Source organism: Anoplopoma fimbria, chromosome 24 (assembly GCF_027596085.1).
Source record: "Anoplopoma fimbria isolate UVic2021 breed Golden Eagle Sablefish chromosome 24, Afim_UVic_2022, whole genome shotgun sequence".
In the NCBI taxonomy this organism is placed as follows: domain Eukaryota; kingdom Metazoa; phylum Chordata; class Actinopteri; order Perciformes; family Anoplopomatidae; genus Anoplopoma; species Anoplopoma fimbria.
Genome location: NC_072472.1, coordinates 24,563,035 through 24,586,196, shown reverse-complemented (window position 1 = coordinate 24,586,196; position 23,162 = coordinate 24,563,035). Strand labels below are relative to the sequence as shown.

Genomic DNA, 23,162 nt, shown 5'->3' with positions numbered 1-23,162 from the left:
AAATAGCTGGAAGATGGCCCAACGGACAAGAAGCAAGCTGCTGTGACGGCACCATTCAGGTCCCGCTGTACAGCAATCTCTCAGCCCAGCAGCCGTCAACTCAGCACAATGGTGGCCACAAACACACACTTTATATTCATGGCTTTCCGTGCACATCGCAGGAGCCATCGGCGTACGTTAGCTGCTTCCTGACAACTCTACTGCAGTCCGAACGATGCTCTCAGCTGTCTGTTCTGTATCGAGGAAGGGTGTGCGATAGGTAAGAGGGTGAGAGGGCTCAGAGATGTCGTTGGCTGAATGCCCTCTGCCCAAACAGACCATTTGGCTGTAGGGCTTTTTCCTTCACATTGTGCTGATGAGGGTGATGATTTTAGCGCCTGCAGGCTGCAGCTATCTCAGTTGACACTCCAGCTAAAGCAAGAAAAAGAGGGGTCACAGCTTCTGTGGACGCATGGCATACAGAATTTCCTCCCCCTCTTCCTCCTCCTTTCTCTCTCTGTCTTCCATTGAATTGCTCCATTCTGAGCTTCTGCACAGCTTCGCAGCGAGAAGCCCAGCGAAGTCCAGTTTCTTTTTATTCGGTCTAGCTCGCTAACTAAAGCCAGAGATTGCATGCCCAGCAGTGGTGCCTCTTCAACAAAGAGACTGGGGTTTAGAGGTAAGAACCCGGAGAATCCCCCACGGCACCTGAGTGTATTCACGAACCTGGTGAATGGTGAGTCGCCTGCAGAGATATAAAATCTATGGACAAAAGAAGTATGAGGAAAGACTCTAGCATGATCTCCAAACTTTTAATTTCCATTGAAGGGAAGTTAGGAAGAAATCCATGGTGAGCTCTGAATCAATCTGTTTAAATGGCCACATACTGGATGTTTGTCAGTGGCTATTAGGATGAGCACACTGGAACAACACATCTCTCCTCTGCACATTTAATCAGCACTTCTTGCAGCTGTAAAGGTAGCTGCTCACACACCATCTGTTGTGCCGCAACACAGTGCAAAGAAGGGGCTGATTGGATCGGTCACTCTCAGCAAGGCCGGATGACACTGATTTGAAATTGACAAAAAAACAAAACGTTGCATGTTTTCTCTGTGTCTGTGAGGTGGGATCGTTCAGAGTTAGTCAAGCGGAACCCAAATGAAAGCCATTTAGCCCAGACCCACCGCCTACAGCATGCAAAGTCCCAGTGATCTGGGCGGAGAGAGAGTGAGGGGAAATCGATCAGAGCGAGGGGCTCCCCGCCACCCTAGCCATGACAAATCACCACGATTAAAGAACTTGATTGGAGTAATTAGACAGCTCCGGGCACCCACAGATTCCACCCCATTAACTCCCGATCCTGGAAAATGAATAGTTGTGGCCCGGAGACCATCCTTACGCTGATGGTCATCGATTTGACGAGGAGGCGCCTACGTGCAGGGCCCGCGTGTGTTTGTGTGTGCGTGTACTCCTTCTGGCTGCCAGTGATGTTTCTGCGCTCGATGTCTGAGGAGAAGAACCTTTTTTTTCTCCAAAAGTCGTCCCCAGGCGCTGCTGCGCGCCCGTGAAACTCTGCAGCCATCAATCTTGCCACAAAGAGTGCAGAGGCAAAGTGATGCCAATGTAGTTAGCGAGATTGAATGGCGCTGGGAACACGGGGAAGGCAAGCCCGGACACCCACACGTTGCTATTTCTGGGGCAGAATTAAAACGACCCACTGATCCACAGTGAAGAGAAGTGGAGAGGATTTTCAATTGATGCTCTCTACAGTCATAGATTTTCTGGTTAGATAACAGGTACCAGACAGACCAGACAGAACGAGGAGCAACAAAAGAGTACAGCTTTCTCTCACTACATAAAGCTGCCCTTTTCACCTCCCCCACAGTATAAGCAGATCAATGGTCGGAGCGCCACAATCTGCCACCGCCTCTCTTTCTGATTGCTCATCTTCTCTACCAACAGAATTTATCGTGCTTTTGTCGGGCATGGACCTTTCTATATTGGCTTGGGATCTCCCCCAGTGACAATGTATGAAATGGGTCATTCTCCCCGAGATGCTTTCCCTACAATTTCCAGTCTTATAGGACACGGGCTTATCGTCTTATGACACAGGCTTTGGCTTGCAGGAAAACCTCCATCGGAGCAGAGATAGTTATTTGCTCTGGCCTTAGAGGTTTTGAGAGCAGCTCTCTTAATACCATCCAAGATACGCACATCTCTAGCAATTCAAAAAGTGTCACTGCAGATGTTATTAAAGCAATTCCACAGCAGTGGCGGCCAAAATGCAATTTAGCTCCCGACTGATACAATAAACCTCCATTTTCTTTCTCCCTCAATTGACTGTGGACTGTGCTGTCTTGACATTATGTTCATGTAAAAACACAAATTCAGTAATGCATCATTGTGCTGTGCTGTGTCTTTTTGCTTGTGCCAGGCTACACATCTCTACTCAACTTTAAAACAACAGATTCATTAAGAAAGCCATTTTCTAATACACACATGCGGTCAAATTTTTATGCTTTGTGAAGCATGAAGAGTAATGTCTTCTGCCTCGTATTTAAAAAGCTCTTACCATTCTTGGAACACCAGGCGGCAACCTCGGAGTCTTAAAAATGAAGCCAATGCAGAAGTGCCTTAAACTTGCATTATTTCTAAAGACCAGCAGGGGGCGACTCCTCTGGTTGCAAAAATAAGTCAGATTGTATAGAAGTCTATGAGAAAATGAGCCTACTTCTCACTCGATTTATTACCTCAGTAAACGTTGTAAACAAGAGTTTATGGTCTCAATCACCAGTTTCAAGTCTTCTTTAATACAGAACGATGTTTATTTAGTAACAAGCACAAACCAATGTGTGACGTCACAGTGACCATGTCCACCTCTTATATACAGTATAGCCTTTCCTTTCTGTGTGTCCGTGTGTGCATGCGTTGAACAGATGAGTGTATCGGGTTCATGTGTTTAAAGGGAGCCCCACGTAGCCTGCAGATTAGAGTGAGTGAGGCCCTGTGAAGAGAGCTCATTAGAGAGCTGCAAAAAGGCTAAGACACCACAGGACTTCAAATCATGCACAATCCTTATGCCTCAATTAGTGCGGAAAAACACCACTGAAATAGAATGTGGAATCTTGCATGCAAAGCGGCCCTTGAGCTCTGTGAACTGTGCTATCGTATAGCCAACCTTTATTTATGGTCACTGAGCATTTGTTGGGATGTTCAGTACATGCAGTGTGTTCTGATGGAAAGACGACGGGAGGTTGTTGACGGTGCTTCAGTTATATACCGCACCATCTCCTCCAAGAGCCACTCTAACAGATCAGATGTATAGCACCCACAGCATATTCAATATACATAAAAGGGCAATATTCCCTGCAGAGGCAGAGCACTCAGATGACTGGGGGGATGCAGCCAAGCCTTGGATAGCTAAATGAACAGACTTCTTTAATTGCTCAGCCTGCCTAATTGGCTCCCGGGGTGAGGCCATCACTCATGGCAGACTATTTATCCTGGTTTTATCTCTGGAGAAGGCCACGGCCGGATTGTGTGTGGGGGGGCTGTGTGTAAGGGAGGAGGGGAGTGTCTGCCATGCTGTCAGGGTTAGAGAAGGAGGCAGGCATCCAACCTGCCCCCCGGCCTAATCCTCCACACAGGCCTCAGTCAGGACGGGGGACTCGGGGGGTGACGTATAGTCTGAGCCTGCTGGCTTCTATCCACAACAAATGAAAAACAGACCCCAGCCACTGTTTTAATTGTGTCTAATGCCTTGGCATTGCTCTGCCTCTCTATCCCAGTGTTTCATCCCCCGCTCTATCCTTTAATCCGGCACACATGCACTCACGCGCTCTCATTTAAAGAGGAACATTAGAAATTGGAGAGGCGCGGGGAGCTGCGCTGAGCCAAGCTGGCGAATGAGATTCTACTTTTATTACAGCTTAACGAGATGACTCGAGTCCGTCCAGAGCTTTAAACACCCACAAGCTGAGTGGTCGCCATCTGACGAGTGAGTTGGGCTGGTCAGTGTTCTGTCATCATTAGCCAAGCTGCTGCCTGCCGCTACACTGTTCCACAAGACATCCTGACTCTTTTACATCGCTCTCAAACCAGGAACATCTACGGCTACTCCAAGCCATGAGATGAGTGGACTTTGACAGATGGCCGCCGTTCACCCCCTCCTTTTTACATTTATGTGAAGCCCAGCAGTTCCGTTCCATCAATCTGTTGTAGCTCCACCATTACCCCTACGTTTTAACGATACCCCACTGTCTGAAAAACACAGTCACGCTCAGTGAAGGAGGAACGGATAGAAAAATTAGTGGAAGAAAAATCTAATCAATCTCCAGCTTTTCTCTGTACTCAAAGAGATGAGGAAAAAAAATGCCAGTCCCACATACTGGCATTCCAGTTTGAGCCTGCCACCTCTCGTATCTAGCCTTGACCACCGCAAAAAAATCTCACTAATTAGCTTGCCCTGCATTCAATTAAATCACCCTCCCCTAATATATAAAGGATTATCCGGCTTCCTCGAAATGACAAATGTGATGTGAATAAAATGTCACGAGGTATTAGTGGGAAAGTGAATTTTTCTCTTTACCGTTGAGGATCACAGAGCTCTTCATTAATTACAGTCTCAGCTAGCCTGGAGTTTGTCTGGGAGCTGTGGTTATTGAAGCAGCAATGTGTGTGTGTGTGTGTGTGTGTGTGTGTGTGTGTGTGTGTGTGTGTGTGTGTGTGTGTGTGTGTGTGTGTGTGTGTGTGTGTGTGTGTGTGTGTGTGTGTGTGTGCAGAATAGCCTGGGAGAAGCCTCCAGATTGTGGATTAGGGCCAACTGCAGTCACTACAATTTTCAAGGCCTTTGGCGTTCGCACACACTGAGCTCTTCCTAAACTTTGTGCTGGAGGACACACATCATGCTAATGAAACAGGCTATGCTGGGTTGGGCCCATGTCTCTATGGCAACCTCACTAATAACCACTACTTGGAGGATGAGACCACTAATACAGAAGTTCAAGAGTTGCATGCAAATATTCAACAACATAAAGGCTGAGTAATGTTACATCTGTGACATAAACAAGATTGTGAAGCAGAAATGGCTGCCGCTGATGATTGAATATTGCTGAATCTTCTTCTTTAAACCAGGCGGAAAACTCCAGGTCTGAAAAGTGAAGCCAATGCAGAAGTGCCTTAAACCTAGTCCATGAGAAAAATATCCTATTTCCCACTTGATTTATTACTTCAATAAACATTGTAAACACAAGTTCATTGTTTCAATCCCTAGTTTAAAGTCTAGCATGATTTTCATTTTGTAAATTATAATCTCATTTAGAGTAATTTAGACGCTTGAGGGTGTGGTTATGTTATGATTGACATTTACGGGTCTGGGAGTTGTTAATGGTTTGGTCATAGAACGTGTGTTTTTAGTTCATGATAGTTAACTGTAAACTTTTTGGTCGGATAAAAAGGTAGTACTTAGCTCCTACCTCTTGTGTCACTTCTGGTTGCAAAAAAACAAGATGGCGACAACCAAAATGGCAAACCCAAGGCTTCAAAGGTGTAATCTACAAACCAATGTGTGATGACACAGTGACTACTTCCACTTCTTTTATACAGTCTATGGTTGTGACCTTGATTACATTGAATATAGTCCCCTGCAGTTGCATGGTCCAGAATTTATGTGCGGATAGCAGTCTTGTGTTCAGCTATCCTTTCTTCTTTAGCAAGCTGGAGCCACTAGAACAGTAACGAGGATGTGGTCCTTCACCGGCTTGCTGATTGTGAACATTGCCAATTATGTTAAATGGGGCAGCTGGCCAAGGAGGAAGCACCGGGTCTCTGCCAAAATGGTCCCTGTAGAGTCCTTCAGCTAATATGGAACAGTTTCTTATTCCAAGAGACAGTTACCTCCAGGATCAGAGCATCCCTTCACCTCACAACATTGGTTTAATTTGTGGCAGATTTGTTTCACGTCATCCGCCACAAAATTACCATCAAGCAAACAGCATACTAAGCTGCTTTTAAAGGGAATATAAAAGATGCCGGCTTTGAAAATTATTAACAATGCATTTATCTTGATCCCATCTCATTTCAATACCTTGCTGCTAAAAATGGCCCATATCTTTTCCTACCAGAAACACAGACCCTTATGTTTACTACACTCCTCTGCAGGGGCTTGTTGTTTTTTCTTCTTCTTCCTAATATTGGGATAAAAACGACTTTTGGCAGGTTACAGATTTGAATATAATGTTTTGGTGCAGCATGTGAGCTCAGCACCCCTACAGGTACATAGCTGTCAATGTCAAGTGCTCGACTACACAGAGAAAGCTTTCATGGCTCGCACTGCAACCAGCTCCCCAATAACCCCACTGTAAAGACAAGATAAACAACTGCTGTTTCGCTGGAAACGCTAATGTCACTTGACATCAAATCCCCATTGCGACTGGAATGCTTAGTCGCTTGGTTGGTTTTTGTGCTCCAAAACATATTGGGCTTCATGCAAGCAAAACTTTTCATATTCTTATAATAAATGTATTTTTTTTCTCTGTGAGGCTCAGTGCAAGTGTTTGAAGTCAGATTCATTAAAATCTCTTAACTGCACAAACTGGTCATCAAGTGCTCGTTTCAACTCGATGAGTGCCATCCGTTAGATAAGATCATTACCATAATTAATGGCCCCCAAATTGCTACGTAAGACTAACTGTTCTGCAGCAAATTTCATTCATACATATGTCACAAAGATTAAAAATAAATATTTCACACTTTGAGTCCCTCAGTTGGATATCAACAGACAAAAACATAACAGCAGTAGTCATGTTAGAGGACTTTAAACAATTAGAAAATATAAATACAGCTGCTAACACCATGACATCAGTGCTGCAACAGAGATAATGAAGAAATGATTTGGTGTGAGTGGTCCCTAACTTCTATGGCAGGCGGTCAATATAAACAGGAGAATGTTATACAGCAGGTGTTTGTATAGTAAAACCTGCATTAAGACCCTAAGACTGCTGTCGGAGTGAGAGCATTTTCCTTGCAACGACTGAAGTTTATGTCAGAAAATGTTGGGAAAAAAGGTGTTTCATTTATTTTAGTTTAACATTTAAACTTGCAAAATAAATCTTACCTAATATAAGTAATGTATGTATGTCCAATATCCATTCTCTTAGGAGTTGGTACCAAAAACTCTCTCTCTTGAGCTGCTAAATGCTCCACTGTGTTCACCAGCTGTTTGCTGACTGTGTCTGTCTGCTGCTTGGTGCTGAGCAGGTAGTGCACAGTGGGTTTTTTAGAGCTGTTTTACTGAACAGGGAGGCTGAAAATGACACCGTGAGAGCAGAGAGAGATTAAATTACCATACTAGACAGCTAAACTAACTGAGAGTCGCTATGAAGCTCCATAAAGCCGAAGGGAGCTGCAGATTCAGGTGATAACAATCTGTAGGTTCATCACTACGAGGGAACCCTTCCACATATTTATTTATTACATTGTCATTATAAAAATAACGATGAAGCCTATGGTTTTTATGTACTTACCCCTGTTCCTCCATCATCTCCTGGAGCTCCATACATTTCAACTCTACCCTCCTCTTCCTCTCATGGTCCAGAATCTCCCTGTGTGGCTTCTTCACCAGGACTGGCTCTGCTTTGGGCTCCTCCTCCTCATCTTCCTCCTCTTCCTCCGTACCTGGCTGTCCCTCCTCAGTTTTAGCTTGTAGGACTGCGGTCGGCGTCGGCCCACCTGGTCCCGCAGCTGTTCCTGCTCCTGCTCCTGCTCCGGGGACGGCGGGTTGAGCCATCCCGTTTGCGCCATCCTTAGGAGACGGCACCCTCGCCGCATCGTACATGGTTACTGAACTCTGTGGAGACACAGACAATGGAGAGAAACTGTCAATATGGGCAATAGGGAGTCTGGTGAATTATGGCAGTTTCATTTCATGTTAATAATTTAGAGTTTAATGTTTCCAGGAACTCTCATCTGGGAGGATTCTCAATGTATTACTGACTTCTATACACTGTTAATGGTGCTGAAAGTGAATAACTCTTCTTCACATGGCATACATTTAATAAAACTTTGTATAAAATTAAGATCTTTCTCTTTGAAGACAGCGTGGGGCCCCCTGAAGGTCCCTTCATGGCCCCTGAACCTCTGTAAGCAAAAAGCTGCCCACTGATCATTTGCGAGGTTGCCAGTTAGCCATTGGAAACCTTTTTGAGAAGTTGGCAACCAATTATTTGCCTTTGGTTGATATCAGTGGCAATTACTTTTTAACATATAAAGAAAGCGACAGCAAGCAGCAAAAAAATTACCCCAAATAACCCCAAAAAGGAAACTTGTGACATCTAGGGAGAATAAGTATCCCTCCCGTCTTTGAGCTGGACAGACATTTTACTGCAAAGCATGCACAAAATGACACATTTTCAATTTCAACCTGACATATAACTGCAAAGTACCTTCATTATTCAAAATATAATATGACTAAAAAAGGCAACCATATTTTCAGTTTCGGCAGCCAAAAGCTGATACCTCGTTGCCAGCCTGGCAACCACTGTTATAAGTTATTGTTGAGCATTGCTACACACTCACATGTATTTAGATGAAGAGTAAAACGCTGCACACACTGAAAGGTTAGCTGGGATGATAATACCTCTGAACAGGCTGCAGAAATTCTGCCTGCACAAACACTCAACATACTGTACACACATGCAATTTCAGTCCATGTAGACGTGCATCCACAGCGACAGCGACTTCATCTTCATGAGTAAACAGCCCAGTAGTGCCTGAGGGCAGGTTAGGGTGGAGAGAGTGAAGGAGGATAAGAGTGGAGGACACTAAGCAGCTTAAGGACACAGAGAGTGGGAGAAATCTGAGGCAACAAAACAGGTGACAGGGAGGAATGTGGAGAGTATTGATATTAACACTGAACACATTCTTTGTTTTTGACTCCTTTACTAATAAAAGAATGAGGTTGTCATTTTGGTGAATAACAAAAAAAGAAAGTTGTCTGGTACAAGTGCTGCATAGACTGATGAAGATGGAGTGTCCTGTTGGGGCCACTGTAGAACATGCAGAAGGAGAATAAGGCCTTCGCATACCCATGAGGCTCAGCTGCTCGGCACCGGCCCTCTCCCAACGCAACTAATGGCTTCATTTTTCACCAAGGAGCCAAAAAAAGCCCGGCTGAAGCACTTCATCACTGTCACACAAAACGGGGGGGAGTGCAGACGGGATGACACTGAGGCTGGAAGGACAGACCTCCAGATCTACAGTCGCATCTCATCCCGACTCATTTGGCTGTAATCACAGGGAGTGTTGCGAGAGGCTTGTCCCGCCAGTCGGCTGCATTCTCTCTCTCTTAGCTGGTTCTGGAAATGTCTGACTGGTTAATGGGGATGTGCTTGTTTTCGAAGTGCTGCGCGCTGGTAAACGAGCCGTGGATCGGGAGCGCAGACGACACGGCTCTCGGCTGACAGAACAGGTGGCGGGACAGCAGGAGGCATCCTCGCTGAATCTATAATACAGTAAAATCAGCACTTTATATTCTAAGACAGCCATCTCTCATCTGCACACGCTCTTCACAGATAAAGTCTGTAGAATATTCTAGCTCCATAGCCCCGACTTTAAGATGACATTCAGGTAGACAGCGAAGGCCCTCTGTATGAGACTAGACGGACGTCAATTAAAATGGCCTTGTTTTCTGCTAATTGGAATGTCAGAACAGAGACAATGATTCCAGCTTCTAGACTTAAAAGTTTATTTTTAATTAGACCAGGTGGTCAGTGGCTGTGAAAGCTTCAGCTGGACTGCTCAGGGCTGGATCTCTCAGCCAGAGGGGAGGACCGTTGCTAATCTCATTTGTGCTCGACATCATGCCTCAGCCGCTGGGTCGCTCAAGTCGCACGTTTTTCTCCACGCATCCGACTGCACACGAGAATCTGTTTGAAATTCATCCGTAATGAGCTCAAATAAAGTGAAGATATCATCGTATATCATCTGCGAGTGAAAAAGGACCCTCCCATCTCAAATGAAATTCTCCCAAACGCCAGATGTGGGAGTCAAAAGCTGCGGGGCCAAGCGCCGTGTCTGTGTTAAACCGTGCTGTAAATATCGAGCCATCTCATTATACTAATGCATCATTCCACAGTCACTCCTTTTGTTCCCAAGGGGGCGACGGAAAAAAAAATTGGTTCCCTTTCAAGTTAAGACATCTAAATCGTTTAATTGCGTAATGAAAAATAGAAAGAAAAAAAAATCGGAGCAGAAAGAGAGACATGTCAGTGAGCCGATAAGGCGCGGAGCACACAATTAATTGTGTGCAAGTCCTCTGCAGGGACTGAAGGTTATCTGGAGCTACTGTAATGGCGGCACCAACCCCTTCTGCTGTGATTGCGAGGGCGTATAAGACTGTCACTTCTTCAACAAACACTGCTTGTAATTAGTCATTATGCTAAGTGAAGTTGTTAAGCTGTGCGGTGTCACCGTTTCAAATCACGAGGAGATAATGTGCACTTGAACATTCAATATTGTACATTTGGAGCGACGACGCTGATTGCTCTGAAATAAAAGAGCCATTAGCTCATGCCTTCTCTTCATCGAGTGAAAGAAGACAGCTCCTGTTCTTAACCTTTGCCCGTGGGTTTCTTGATCGGATGCTGCAGATGTGGAGGCCCTCTGCTGTGTCGGCACGGCAGACCTCACACAACTAAACAGGCCCCAGGCGTAAAAATAATCGTAGTGGGTGCTGCAAATTGCTTAATATTGAGGGGTTGCTGTAACTTCTGTGCAAGCATCATGATCTCTTAATGACACGGCTGCTGGTAGCCCACGCAGGGCGGACTCATCTGATATACAGTAGATGGATCGCACACTTAAAGCTCAATTAATAAGGACAACTTTCACCGTGGCCACACAGTGGAAAAAAATCTTTGTCTCATTAGCAATCTAATGTTGCATTAGGCTAATGAGACATTAGAGAGGGGATTGCCTGGACTTGAGCCACAGTGTAATTATGGTGATTTTATTTATTTATTTATTTTTCCATGGAGGATTGTATCTGAATACATCATTTATAAGGTGTAAATGGCATTGTTTGTGCTATACTATGCAGCTACTGTGAGCTGCAATCTATTGGGATATTTGATGGATAGATTACCAGTTAACTGCTTGCATCATTAGAAGCTAATTCACACAAGGAATTGACCTCAGGATCTCCAAAAGCAGAAAGAAGATCAATGATTTTAGCATTACAATCTATCCCTGCAATACATTTTACTGTTAAAAAAACACAACTTTTATTGTGTCTTTATTTATGACAAAGTGCAATACCTGAATGGGGAATTAGTGCCACCAATCTAGATGAGCTAATCTTCTAATATTCAGAGTATATTCTAATAATTATATAACAGTAGGGGACGGATGTTATTTTTCAGATTGCAAAATCTGGTTTATCCTTTTTTCATTTGATTGCAGTAAAAATATAAACATGATGATCAGATATGAAATGTAGCATTTCTGTCTATAAACAAATTACTAATTATAACATTAGCATCGACACAACAGAACCTATAAACGTCATTACAATCATTGTCAGTTGATCCATTGCTAAGCCCCACCCCCCGCTGCTACTCCAGTAAGCTTTCAGGGCTACGATAGAGCCCACACTGTCACTAACTGCACTCCTTGAAGAAATATGATCAAATTTCTGGAAAAGCTATTTCAGAAAGAAGCAGACTCTTCTACAAAATGTCTTTGAAGAATATGTGTCCAGGATGTCAAACTGATTCAGCAGCGAAAACGGTACAAAAGATTAAGATAGAGGCCAAAGCCTCCAGAGCGTTAAAGTGAACCACCACATCACCTGGAGATCGAGACAGAAGACAATGAAATCAAGGAACACCACTGCTCCTGTGAAGCTGGTTAAGTCTTTATTCTCTGTTACGAATACTAAAAAGCAAAGGCAGTTTGTGTACATTAGGTTGTCTTCAGTAGCTAGCGTAGCATGGAAGTGCTCTGCTAATGTTAGCGCTCTGCTAATGTTAGCTCCACAGGTTTTACATCGAAACATAACATTTTAGAAACGTATATATTCTTCCTAACTAGTATCGATATTGTTATATTGATGTTTTATGGATTAGAGCCAGTCTGAAACTGGTCAGAACTGCAATGCTACGCTATGATCGACTAGTCTGAGTTCGATGGGCGGGACTTAGCAAAGGGCCAATTGCATCACAGTGGGAAAAGTAATATAAGTTCTTCATTAGCTCCATCTGAGCTGGTAGAAAGTGTGCATCTCGTTCTTTATACAGCGGGTTTTCTGTATCTGAATATATGAACATAGTGCAGTTTTTTTACATGGCAAATCTACACAGCAGGACTGTTGACATATGTGCGGCCATCTGTACATTTAGTCTTGATAGGCCTGTTAATGTAAATACTGCGGATACTAGACGAATGTCAACAGATTGTGTACATTAAGTTTTCATTCTGCAGTAAATCTCTGCAGTTATTATTGTAGTTTGTGGATGACTGCAGTATGCACTTGACTGTAAGCAGGGGGGTTAGAGTATGTTCAGCTAGTGACAGATTGATGCCAGGCAGCCTTCTCAGTGTGGCTCAACTAACCATCGTTAATTCAGTTTTTATCCATGTAGGTTTACATATTTTTGTTCTCTCCCAGGAAAAAGGAGATGCTGCTGTCTGTTGACAAATGTGGTTGTTACTTGTACTAAAACTCTATTTTATATATGTTTTTTCTTTAAAAAGTTTTGTTTTTGGATTACCTGTAGACATTTATTTAGTGGATATATTTTTTTAATTTAAATTAGTGCTTTGCATACAAGAGTGCACAAACATTTTATAAATTGTTTTCATTTATTAGATTAGAAAAATAAGAAACAACATGATGTTGGCATTTCATGTTGACCATGGGCCGCCCCACTCTCTAAAAAATCAGAATCTGCCACTGAAAAAGCCATATCGGTCCATCACTATTTTGAGCCCATATTGATCTGTGCATCCTCCAACACTGACACAACATCAATACTGAAGTTAGAACTGTCTCTCAGGTACTGCTGCACTACTGCTGTCCTTCGCAACAATCCAGTTTCATCACAGGAACAATTGTTGTTCCATCTTATCATATCTTTCACCTCTTACGTTCAAGACAAATTAAAATCTATGGATAGGTTAATGGAGCTGCCTTTGCAATTAGAGTGGAATAATACGCAGACAACAGTATGCTGCGATTTTGTTTGAGCCTTAGAAAAATCTTGTGCTTGTTTAAGTGGATTCCATTCACCTGCTACACTGGAGAGGAACAAGCAGAGGACTGGTCCGCTTGTAGCCACTCTCCTCGCTAAAAGCCCACTCCCTCTTCTCCCCTCTCTCATAGCGAGCTAGGTCACTCTGTGTTGTGCACAAAGGCTCAGATGATTGGATCTCACTCAGCTGTGGCTGCACCTCATCCATGATTGCAGGGTAGCAGTAACAGGGGGCTTGACCTAGACTGGCAGAAGGAAGCTGGAAAACATCCTGGGTGGCTATCTCTAAAAAAAAACCAATAACAGCAAAACAAAATCAGAGTCAAATGTAGGTGATCTGAATATATTTGTGTGCACATGTCGTAGGAAGACTTTCTCACATACAGCGTTCACTAAATTCCCCCCGTCTCTCTCTGTCTCCTATCTCTCTCTTTCCATAACACCTTTCCTCCAAAATAATCTGCCCCTCAGCTGGAAGCTTGTGTTTTGTTTTCAGCACTTTGGCACCCGGAGGATGTGTTTAGCTCTCCCAAGGTCAACTGTCTTCATTCAAGGCACGTTGGGATTGCTGTTGGGAAACAAGCAACTTTTTTTTTTCTCTTTTTATTTATTTATCTTTTTCTAATCGTAGTTGGATGGAGGGTGCATACAAAACTGATCCGAGGAGGTGTGAAGAATGTTAATAGAGCAGGAGGAAGAAGCAGTCGTGCACAGTGGCCGTGTTTACATGTTTAAACGGGGATCAAAAGTTTGGACGCATGTCATTTCTTATTTCGCTGCTGTTTACCAAAGCTCTGCCACTCGTGCATGTAGCATTGTTACGAGACCAAGCTAAATACTACAAGAGAGGTAGACTTCAGTTGAGATATTGCCTCATATTTTCACACAACAGCTGCTTAGATTTGGTAAATTCATGCCCTGGCAAAGTTGACTTTATTAAAGTCCCAGTGGAACAGAAGTTAGACCGTCTTTAGCTTCTGTACTGTGACTGATTCCCCAGTAAAACAGAATATTTGAGCAGTGTACAGTTACGAGAGGGACTCAAATCAAATCCTTCTAATTTGATTGGGCCGTTAAACAATGGGGGGGATTAGAAATGTAGCGTGATACGGAGCTGCAGAGGACTGTGGTTCCACACAAAGTTGCAGATTATTTGATGGATGGATGCCATGATATCATTGTTTGGAATTGGTTGGTATTCAACTTGAACCACCAGACGGTAACTGTTTGTTAGGGCAGGCACTTTCCAAAAATTACTTGGCAGGTAATTGGATGAACCATCTGTCAATCAAACTGTTACCAAAGCCAGCCTGGAGAAGAGCGAAAACATCTATTCCATTTAGAAAGGCCTTCAGTGTCTTTCTTTGCTTAATTTCAAATAATAAATCCTATTGCAGCATCTACACTAACCTTTTTTTTCTCTTCTAAACGAACATTCGCCTCTCAGTGTTGTCTCGCACACACCTAAGCAACGGCCGTAGATGCCAGTAGCTCCTCACCGGACACTGTTTGGTCGGTGAATTGGCTTACCGGACACAAACGCATTACTTGAAACCTGACAAGATTGAATTTTGGGGTGATTTGTGATCATGACATTCTCACGTGATCTTGTGACATTGCGGGAATCCAACTGCTGTGCAAGTTAAGTTGGCACTAGATTATGTAGGCCCACTTCATATTTCATCTTTAATAGTCAAGGGGTTAGAATGAGTGCAGGGAGTTTCTGTAAAGTGCTTCACTTTACTTTTCAGTTGGTGCATTGGGAGCTACTGCAGCAGATCTCTACTCTATCAGGGGTAAAGACAGGTCTAAAGCAGAGGGAGACTGGTTGATGCTGCTGCGCTAAAGAATCCCAGCTAAAGCAAACACCTCTTCTCTCAAATGCAGAGCTCTGCAAAAAAAAAAAATCCACTTTCATGTGTAATAGTAAGAGCCACTTTATGCATCATTGGGAGCTGAGCAGATAACGCAAACAGGATGAGAACAAGTATAGATCAACATACTAATGAGTGGTGTGAGAGAGATTCAGAGTGAGGAGAAAATTGTGGCCTTTGGTGGAGAAAACATCGCTGGCAACCTCAGAGACGGAGTGTGACATAAATAACCCGCCCCTGTTCCATTTTCCTCGCAGTCAGAATACTGCGAGTCACCTCAGAGGAAGGCAGAGATGCTGTCTATAAGGTGACAGCTGGGCTCATCCTGGCAAACAGTTCAGCAGTGGGTTGACAATCCGGAGGTAGACACAATCGACCTCGGAGCAGGGCTGTGAATAGTTTGCCCCGCTTTGCTCCTCCTCGATCAAACTGCAGCTTTTTTTTAAAATCTCAGCAGGTTTGCATTTTCTCCAGCCGGCTCGTGGAACAACTGCATTCACGCTGCTCAGTCTAATAAAACTCCACCCGTGTTGCCATGTGCAGCGTCTCAGGGGGAGGAATGAATAGCATAGGACTGCTTCTGATGCGATTAGTGGGGTCACTGGAAGGGGAGAGCTGGGCTCAGGTCTGTGTGTCTGAGTCAGTCCCTGTCTGTCAGAACACCACACAGCACAACACATCTTCCTCTGAACAAACACTGAGTGGGACTTTAGAGAATCATGTAGGATAATCGATTCCAAATGTTATTTTATTAGCTCGTCTGCATGTTGGAAACATGATCTTAGAAATGAGTTGACATTTTAGAACGGCTTTTTGCAGACTTTGATCACCACACAAAGAGAGTGCCAGATCTAATTCAGAATATTTTTTTAATGTAAATTTTGTGCAGAAGGTGTTAAAAAACAATAATAAATAGAGATGCTTAGCCTATAGAACTAACTGCGTAAATAAGAAAAAAAGCATTTCTCAACAACCTGATCCTCACACAGCAGTACAACAGGAAGACTGAAAGTGGAAATGTTTTGCTCTGTATAAACCAAGTTCCTTCATTAGCAACTGCTATCGCAAAAATTGATTCCATTACTTTACTAATTTGTTGCATTGGCTCAGGAGCTGATTGTCAACTTATCGGCAAGATAATGAACCCCAGTATGCTCCCGAAGGCCATGCCATCGCCGTGTGAGCTGGCTACAAACACACATAATTCAATAATTATAACATAATTATACCATTAAGGACTGGTGAGTTACTGGAGTTTGTCTCTTTTGGTAGAGGTTAGCAAACTGATATCAGTCCTCAATAATTAAATTCCTACAAAGACAGTTAATTTGCCAAAACCCCAAACTGTTGTAATAACAGAGTGTTACTGGGATTCGTAACTGCTATGTAATTATTTCAAACTGTAATCTCTTAAAAGCTCAGGCTGAATTAAGGTATTACAGTAAACCAGGGTATTTAGAAATACGGCGGAAAGGTTTTTCAATACCTTCATGAACAGTCGCTGCACTTACCATGATGATATATTGACGTGATGTATTCTCATATACTGTATACTTATAAATCATGAATGCGTTTGATCAAAGCGCTACATGATTTCTCTGTAACAGTTTAGCGTTCTTTAAATCTGCCACACAGTCACATTGATTACAGAATAACAACCCTTCTGTCCCAGAAGTACAATGTCCCTCAAAGTGAGAAGATCTCATGAAATTCAACTTAAATAGGTTACAAAAGAAAAAGGTCATGCTTTTCTCTGAGATTTAATTTCAGTAGTCCACATTGGTTGTATTAATGCATTCAGACTCTATAACGAGCCTGCGCTTACTCAGCGGATCCATCTTAAGTTGCATTTCAGGTTTCATCAACTGCTTTGGCCCTTTGTTCCACCACTATAAGCTTCAATGTTCTTTTCGCCAACAAAGCAGAATTTCTGATACCGCCACAGTGTGCTTCCGAAAGTGAGCTGAAAATCTAGCTGCAGCAAAATACTGTATGGTGTCAGAAAACCTCTGTTCAAACTCAGTTTGGCGTCTTATTGCTTTTTGAGAATGAGCAATAAATTGCCTTCCTTCTTTCTAAAGTGCAAGTTAATAACAGAAATTATGTTCCCAAAACTTCCGTCAAACTTCTGCAGTGACTCGTGGTACGTAGAGGGCAGCAGAAACTGAAAAGTGTAATTTAAGCAAAAAAAGAAGAAAATTTTTGTACTTCTTCCATTCAAGGAGAGCGATAAGTGCAATTTCCTCAACTGTGCCCTCTTTCCCTCCCAGTCTGTGTATCGAGCTGGGAATGCCAAAGAGCCATCTGGAGATTAGACTGCCCCCGTGCACTCTCCATCCAAACTGTCCCTCCATTATAGAATTTATCAAACGTCCAGCACATTAGAGCTCATCACCATACCAGCATGCACTTCTGTGCACGCAGTCTGTGGCTGATGTGTTCTCACCAATTCAACTCATCTCCCAGCATCATTATCTTAATTGCACATATTTTCCCCTCACTGGAATATTATTCTCGATTGGTTAACCTTTTCTAAATTATTCATTCATAAATATTCCATGAATTTATCACTTACTTGTATGATAATGATCTAAACTGACCGTTAACTCACAGAACATCTCTCTAAGAGTTTTCTGTAAGGGGCGAGGATGCTGGAGCTCCTGTAACTTACAACATCTACTGCAGCTTCAAAGAGAAACCTCCTTTTAAAAGTCGGTGGGACCAGAGTGCTTTGGGTTTAGGGCGGCTTAAAAGTGGCAGAGGTTTCTCCTCAAAAGGTCACTGAGGATTGATCGGGGTTGCAGCGTGAGCAATGAAGTTAACCGCACAGAGGAATGTTCACTTAGAGTCCAGGAAACACAAACACAAATGCATTTCCATCAGCGTTTGTGAGTCCAATTCCAGTCGGTAATTTAAAACTGCAGTGAAGAATTCTCCCAATGTTCCCCGGGACTCCGCCTGTTTAATCATGTTTCCACACTGTACGCTTTGGAGGCGCGGCATTGATGTGGATGAATCCTCTCTCATATCCACCTGCCTGCTGCGTACGGGTGATGGAGCCAGTCAAAGAGAGAGCTGGCTGAACGGAGTCGGTGCCTGCAGCAATCTGAAGCCAATCTCCAGACTTCTGCAGAACAGGAATGAGGCCGTCCTCTTTTCCACTCGCCTTACGCCTTAGCACTCTGGAGCGCAGAGCGATCAGCTCCCTGATACAAAGCGATGCCTGTCAGTTAGCGGCGGACATTCACTCCCTGACTGCAAACACCCCTGGACTGCTTGGGCATTCCTCTGAGACCCCCTTACAAAAAAGAACAACCACTTTCTATCAATCAGAGCAAAACAACTACAACATAAATAAAATCTCACAAACTTTTCATTTCTCACAGGAATAAACTTGTCAGGGGTCTGCAGAGGTATTGTTTCACTCCGTGCAGCCAAAGGGTTGATTCTAAATACAGGTTTGCTGCCTACACCAGTCCAGGATCGTAATCACCGGCAGCCAGCGGCCCTCCACTATTGTCACACAGCTTTATGCATAACAAAAATCATGTAGGCTGATGAGTCATGAGCTCAAACCTCTGGTTAATTACACAGGGGACTCAGGCTCTCTGTCACTTAGCTCCAGGCGATTGCACCAAATTATTTTGCTATTAGTTCCCTACCGGCTAACACCCAGTTCGTTTGGTTTTAGTTCAAATGTCCCGTCCCAAATGTTTCTAACTGATAAATGGAAATGTAAAGAAAACGATTCATGAAATATCTTATTTTATTGGCGCAAAATTACAGTTTGGAGCTGTCGAGATCAGCATGATGAACTGATCACCATCAGGCTGTTTTTTGTGTTAATTAATAGAATTACATAGTTTTGATGATGATGAATTTCATTCTCCGCTCACAGTTTCAACAATCTTAAATATAATGGACCACATGGCATGAATGGTTGGAGATACCGCAGCACCGTGTAGCTAATTAAATGAACAATGATAAGCTTTATAACGCCTCCCACACATTGAAACATCAGACAGAAGAGAGGTAAGGACAGATGAGAAGGCACGAGGCCAAAAGAGAGCGAGCCGTGTTTATTGGTTTGCTTCAAAGAGCTCTTCTGTATCTAAAAAATTACAGATGGGATGTAAAAGCACACTGCAAGCTGGTTTATTGACTCTCAAAGCAATTTTATGTTGTATCGTGTATATCTAGATTAACTACTTTGCACCAAAATTACGGCTGTTTCTTACACAGTCGAAAAAGTGGATCACAGAGAAAGTAGCAGACTATGTAAACAGAGCCTTTATGAACAAAGGTGAATATGAGCTGCAATTATTGCTAATTAATTGACAGTGTAAAATGTTAAAGCAGCAGCCAAACCATTTTAACTTCCTGTTATATATGAGGTTTTTTATTTCCTGCATTTAAAATGCTACCAAACTATCATTTAGATTAAAGTGGCCTGTCAAATACAAACGTAAAGCCATCATTTGCTGTCGGTGTCCTAACATTTTCATTACTGAAACAATTTGTGTTGTGATTCATAAGATAAACACGAGTAGAATATGATATTCACCCTAACCTGTTATCTTCTCACCTGTGAATCAGAATTGCTGCCTTTAAAATGTATTATCAGTCGACAAGATAAGAGTCTAAACCCAGCTGCTCTGTATGGCTGTACTTTAGAGCTAAGTGCTAGCATCAGCATGCTAACATAACAATGCTAACAGGCTGATGTTAAGCAGTTTTAATGTAAATAATCCTAGTTTAGCTTGTTAACAGGCTAATACTTGTTAATTAGCACTTAACACAAATCACATCTGAGGCCAGTGAATGTGGTTATTTTTTAAAAGTATTTGGTTAATGACAAAGTTTTTAAAATCCTGTGGGGAACTTAAAAATGTCTGCAGCAAAGGCCATGGCAATCTATCCAACTGTCACGACTGGTTATGCAGGGCAACGGGAGTAGGACCCAAACGCAGACGGAGGAGGCAGCAGCATGTCTTCACTGATTTATTGATGAAATAGCTTACAGGCAGGCCGACGGTCGAACACACAAGCACAAAGCAAGAAACCAACAAAGCAACCGGGACAAACTGACAGGAACAAAGTGGCTGGCTTATAGAAAGAGTGGCTGATGAGGGAACTGGATGCAGGCAGGGAAGTCAAAAGAACTGCAGGGCTGCGATCAAGAATGTCTATGTCTTGTTCCAAACGACTGTTCCTTGACTTCGGGAGAATTTGACTGCAGAGGTGAACCAAGAGACCAACTAGCTGACTGACATCCATTGAACCACAGAAACATGCCTGTTGGATGTTTGATAGTGGTTAAGCCATTTCAAGTCTGAGGCACAGATAAAAGCTGAAGGTTAACTCCAGGCCTCTTCCAGTTAAAAAGGAGACAAATCCACAGCTTCATTTCCCTGCAGCGTAGTAGGACTGTAATACTTGCATCTGCTGCTCGAGTTAACATATGACTCCAAATGGAACATAGCCAACAATACATCTCAGCCTATTAAATTGAACATGTTGACGGAGACGCCATATACTTATTTATAGCTACAGCCTTGTGCGCCATGTCCATCCTGCACCGACTAATTAGACGGTTTGTTGGCCCCTTTACATGTTTAACAAGCTTCATTAATATCAAGCATACAGTTCTGTGGTTTCTAGTGTATTGTTAAGTGTTCGGTCATGTGTGTGCATCTGTCTGTCCACGGCTTATCTTGCATTTTATTGGACCCATTGATATTTTTTGCCCTCATTTATGACTGTATGCTCAAGGATCTCTTGTGGTTGTATCTTGTTTCCCATAGAGTTTAGAAAATGTATGTGTGTGTATATATATATATGTATGTATATTGTTAAGTAAATGGCAAACTGAACGGAACGCTGACTAAAACGAAGCAAGGGTGTCTTCTTATGTCTGTGGGAGGAGAGCTAGTTAGCTGTTAGCAGTAATTGGGCAGCAGAGTCCTGCGATGGGTTTGGCTAACAGAGCTTACAGCTAACGGGGCTAATACAGCTAACATAGCTAACAGCTAACAGAACTAAACACACGGTAGGAGTGTCAGTTGCTGTTCAAAGGAATCGTTCAACAGTCAACATAAAGCGTGCCACTGTGAATTGAGGTTTAAAATAGAACTAAAATTAGTCAGAAATTCTGTTGACATTTCCAGGCTGATGTATTAAGCCTGATCAAAACCAGTCTTGCCAAAGTAAATTAAATCTAAATAATAAATTGTAAATATTGAAAAACTTCATTATATGCATGTTTTAGCCCCAACTGCAACATCTGGAATAACCTCAATGCACAATGTCTGTTTGTCATTGACCAAAACTAAACCAAGAATCATGACAGTGGTATATATCATCCTGCTGTTGTGTTGTTAGATTATTATATTATTATAGTTTATGTCATCTATAAGGTCCTCCTTCAAAACAATCAGATCACCCCTTATATACACCCTCTATATAAACTAATTATACAGATGGTACTGTCCTCATAGTGATAGTAGGGCTTATTAAGGACAACATTGAGCCCACCAATAAGAACAGTGCCTCACAGACAGGGCTTAAAATAATGGAGGCAGAAGAAAGACAAATCGATGGTGGATTTTAGGTTAGACAAGGGCAACTATGCACCATTTATCAACAGACAGTCTCTGAAAAGTGTTGAGGAAGTGCTTCACTGGCTACCACCACCATCACCACCCACAGAGGATAGAGAAGAGGAAAGAAAAGAAAAAATATCTCCATTCCTGTCATAAAAGCTTGATTTAACATTAGAGTGATTAAAGGTGTAGACAATATAATATGAATGTACTCGTATTAAAAGTTACAGTAATAGCCATAATTACGCTTTTTGTATCCTGCTAGCTATTTTTTGCTATTTATTTCCACTGTTTCGTCTTTCAAGTGCTTGGAAATGACATTCTTTGCACTGGTTGCTATGGTAATAAAATAATGAATGTGAAGATGTAGATCTAGCGTCTGCAGAGTGGTACAAATGCAGTTTTTCTGTTCATTTTCTGGGACTGAAGTTGGCTTTATAGAAGAAGCTTTAAAAAAATCTTCCCTCAAAGACAACAAGATATAGTTAGTGGAATAAACACATCAGAGTAACTCTCCAAAAAATCTAGCATCCATTGTAGTCGGGGGGCAGAATATATATATATATATATATATATCATTTTTTCAGTTTCAAGCTACATTAAAGTAACTATTTTTACTAATCACAACAATGGATCTCTCCATCTTAAATCAATAACATCAGTTTATATGAAGATGGATTTAATCCTACAATCCAGTAATTACTGAAATGGTATTCATTTTGTTACAGGCACACACACACACACACACACACACACACACACACACACACACACACACACACACACACACACACACACACACACACACACACACACACACACACACACACACACACACACACACACACACACACACAGATCCCCCAATGGCCACGGCCGCCCTGCCGGCTCAATGGGTGAATCAGACTTCACAAGAGGCCTGAGCTGCTTGCTCGTCCTCTGAGTCATGGCATTCACAGCTGTCAGCCAAGAGGTCTCCAGCCACGAGCCTGCACACAAATCAGATGCACTTTTCTTTTCCCCAAACTTTTCATGTCAGGACAGATGAACACAAAATAAAAGGGAGAAAGAGGGAGATAAAGTGGGTATGAAGAAGGTTAGGGCCTCGCTGGCTGGGTATCAGTACGCCTACTGGCTATGGATACAGAGTTGAAGAAGCACGACACACTGCATTACGACGGCCCACCAGGCTTCTCCGGATAAAGAAAAGAGAAAATAACGGAGAAGAATACAGTGTGTTAAACAAGACAAAGGCCACACATGAGAGAGAAGAATGAAAAGAGAAAAAAATGGGGTTTGGAGGCTTCAGAAGATGGAACAATTAAATAGAAGGAGGAAAAAGAAATTGCCAGAGAAAAAAGTGAATCCAAGGGAGAGTGAGAAGATTATTTTCCATGAAACACCCTCAGAGAAGATTTATTGCTGCATTGTTGGACTTGTATCGGCAGGAGCGGTCCACA

General features: G+C 42.7%; 1 protein-coding gene across 1 annotated transcript in view; it reads right to left on the bottom strand.

Moving 5' to 3' along the window:
• The window catches only part of srrm3 (serine/arginine repetitive matrix 3), a 36,729-nt gene extending 28,908 nt beyond the window's left edge, over positions 1–7,821 (bottom strand). Inside the window, exon 1 of the mRNA XM_054626547.1 lies at positions 7,503–7,821. Coding sequence (XP_054482522.1) covers positions 7,503–7,813 — 311 coding nt within the window. The 5' untranslated portion in view covers positions 7,814–7,821. The remainder of the gene's footprint in view (positions 1–7,502) is intronic.
• Positions 7,822–23,162: the final 15,341 nt, after the last annotated feature.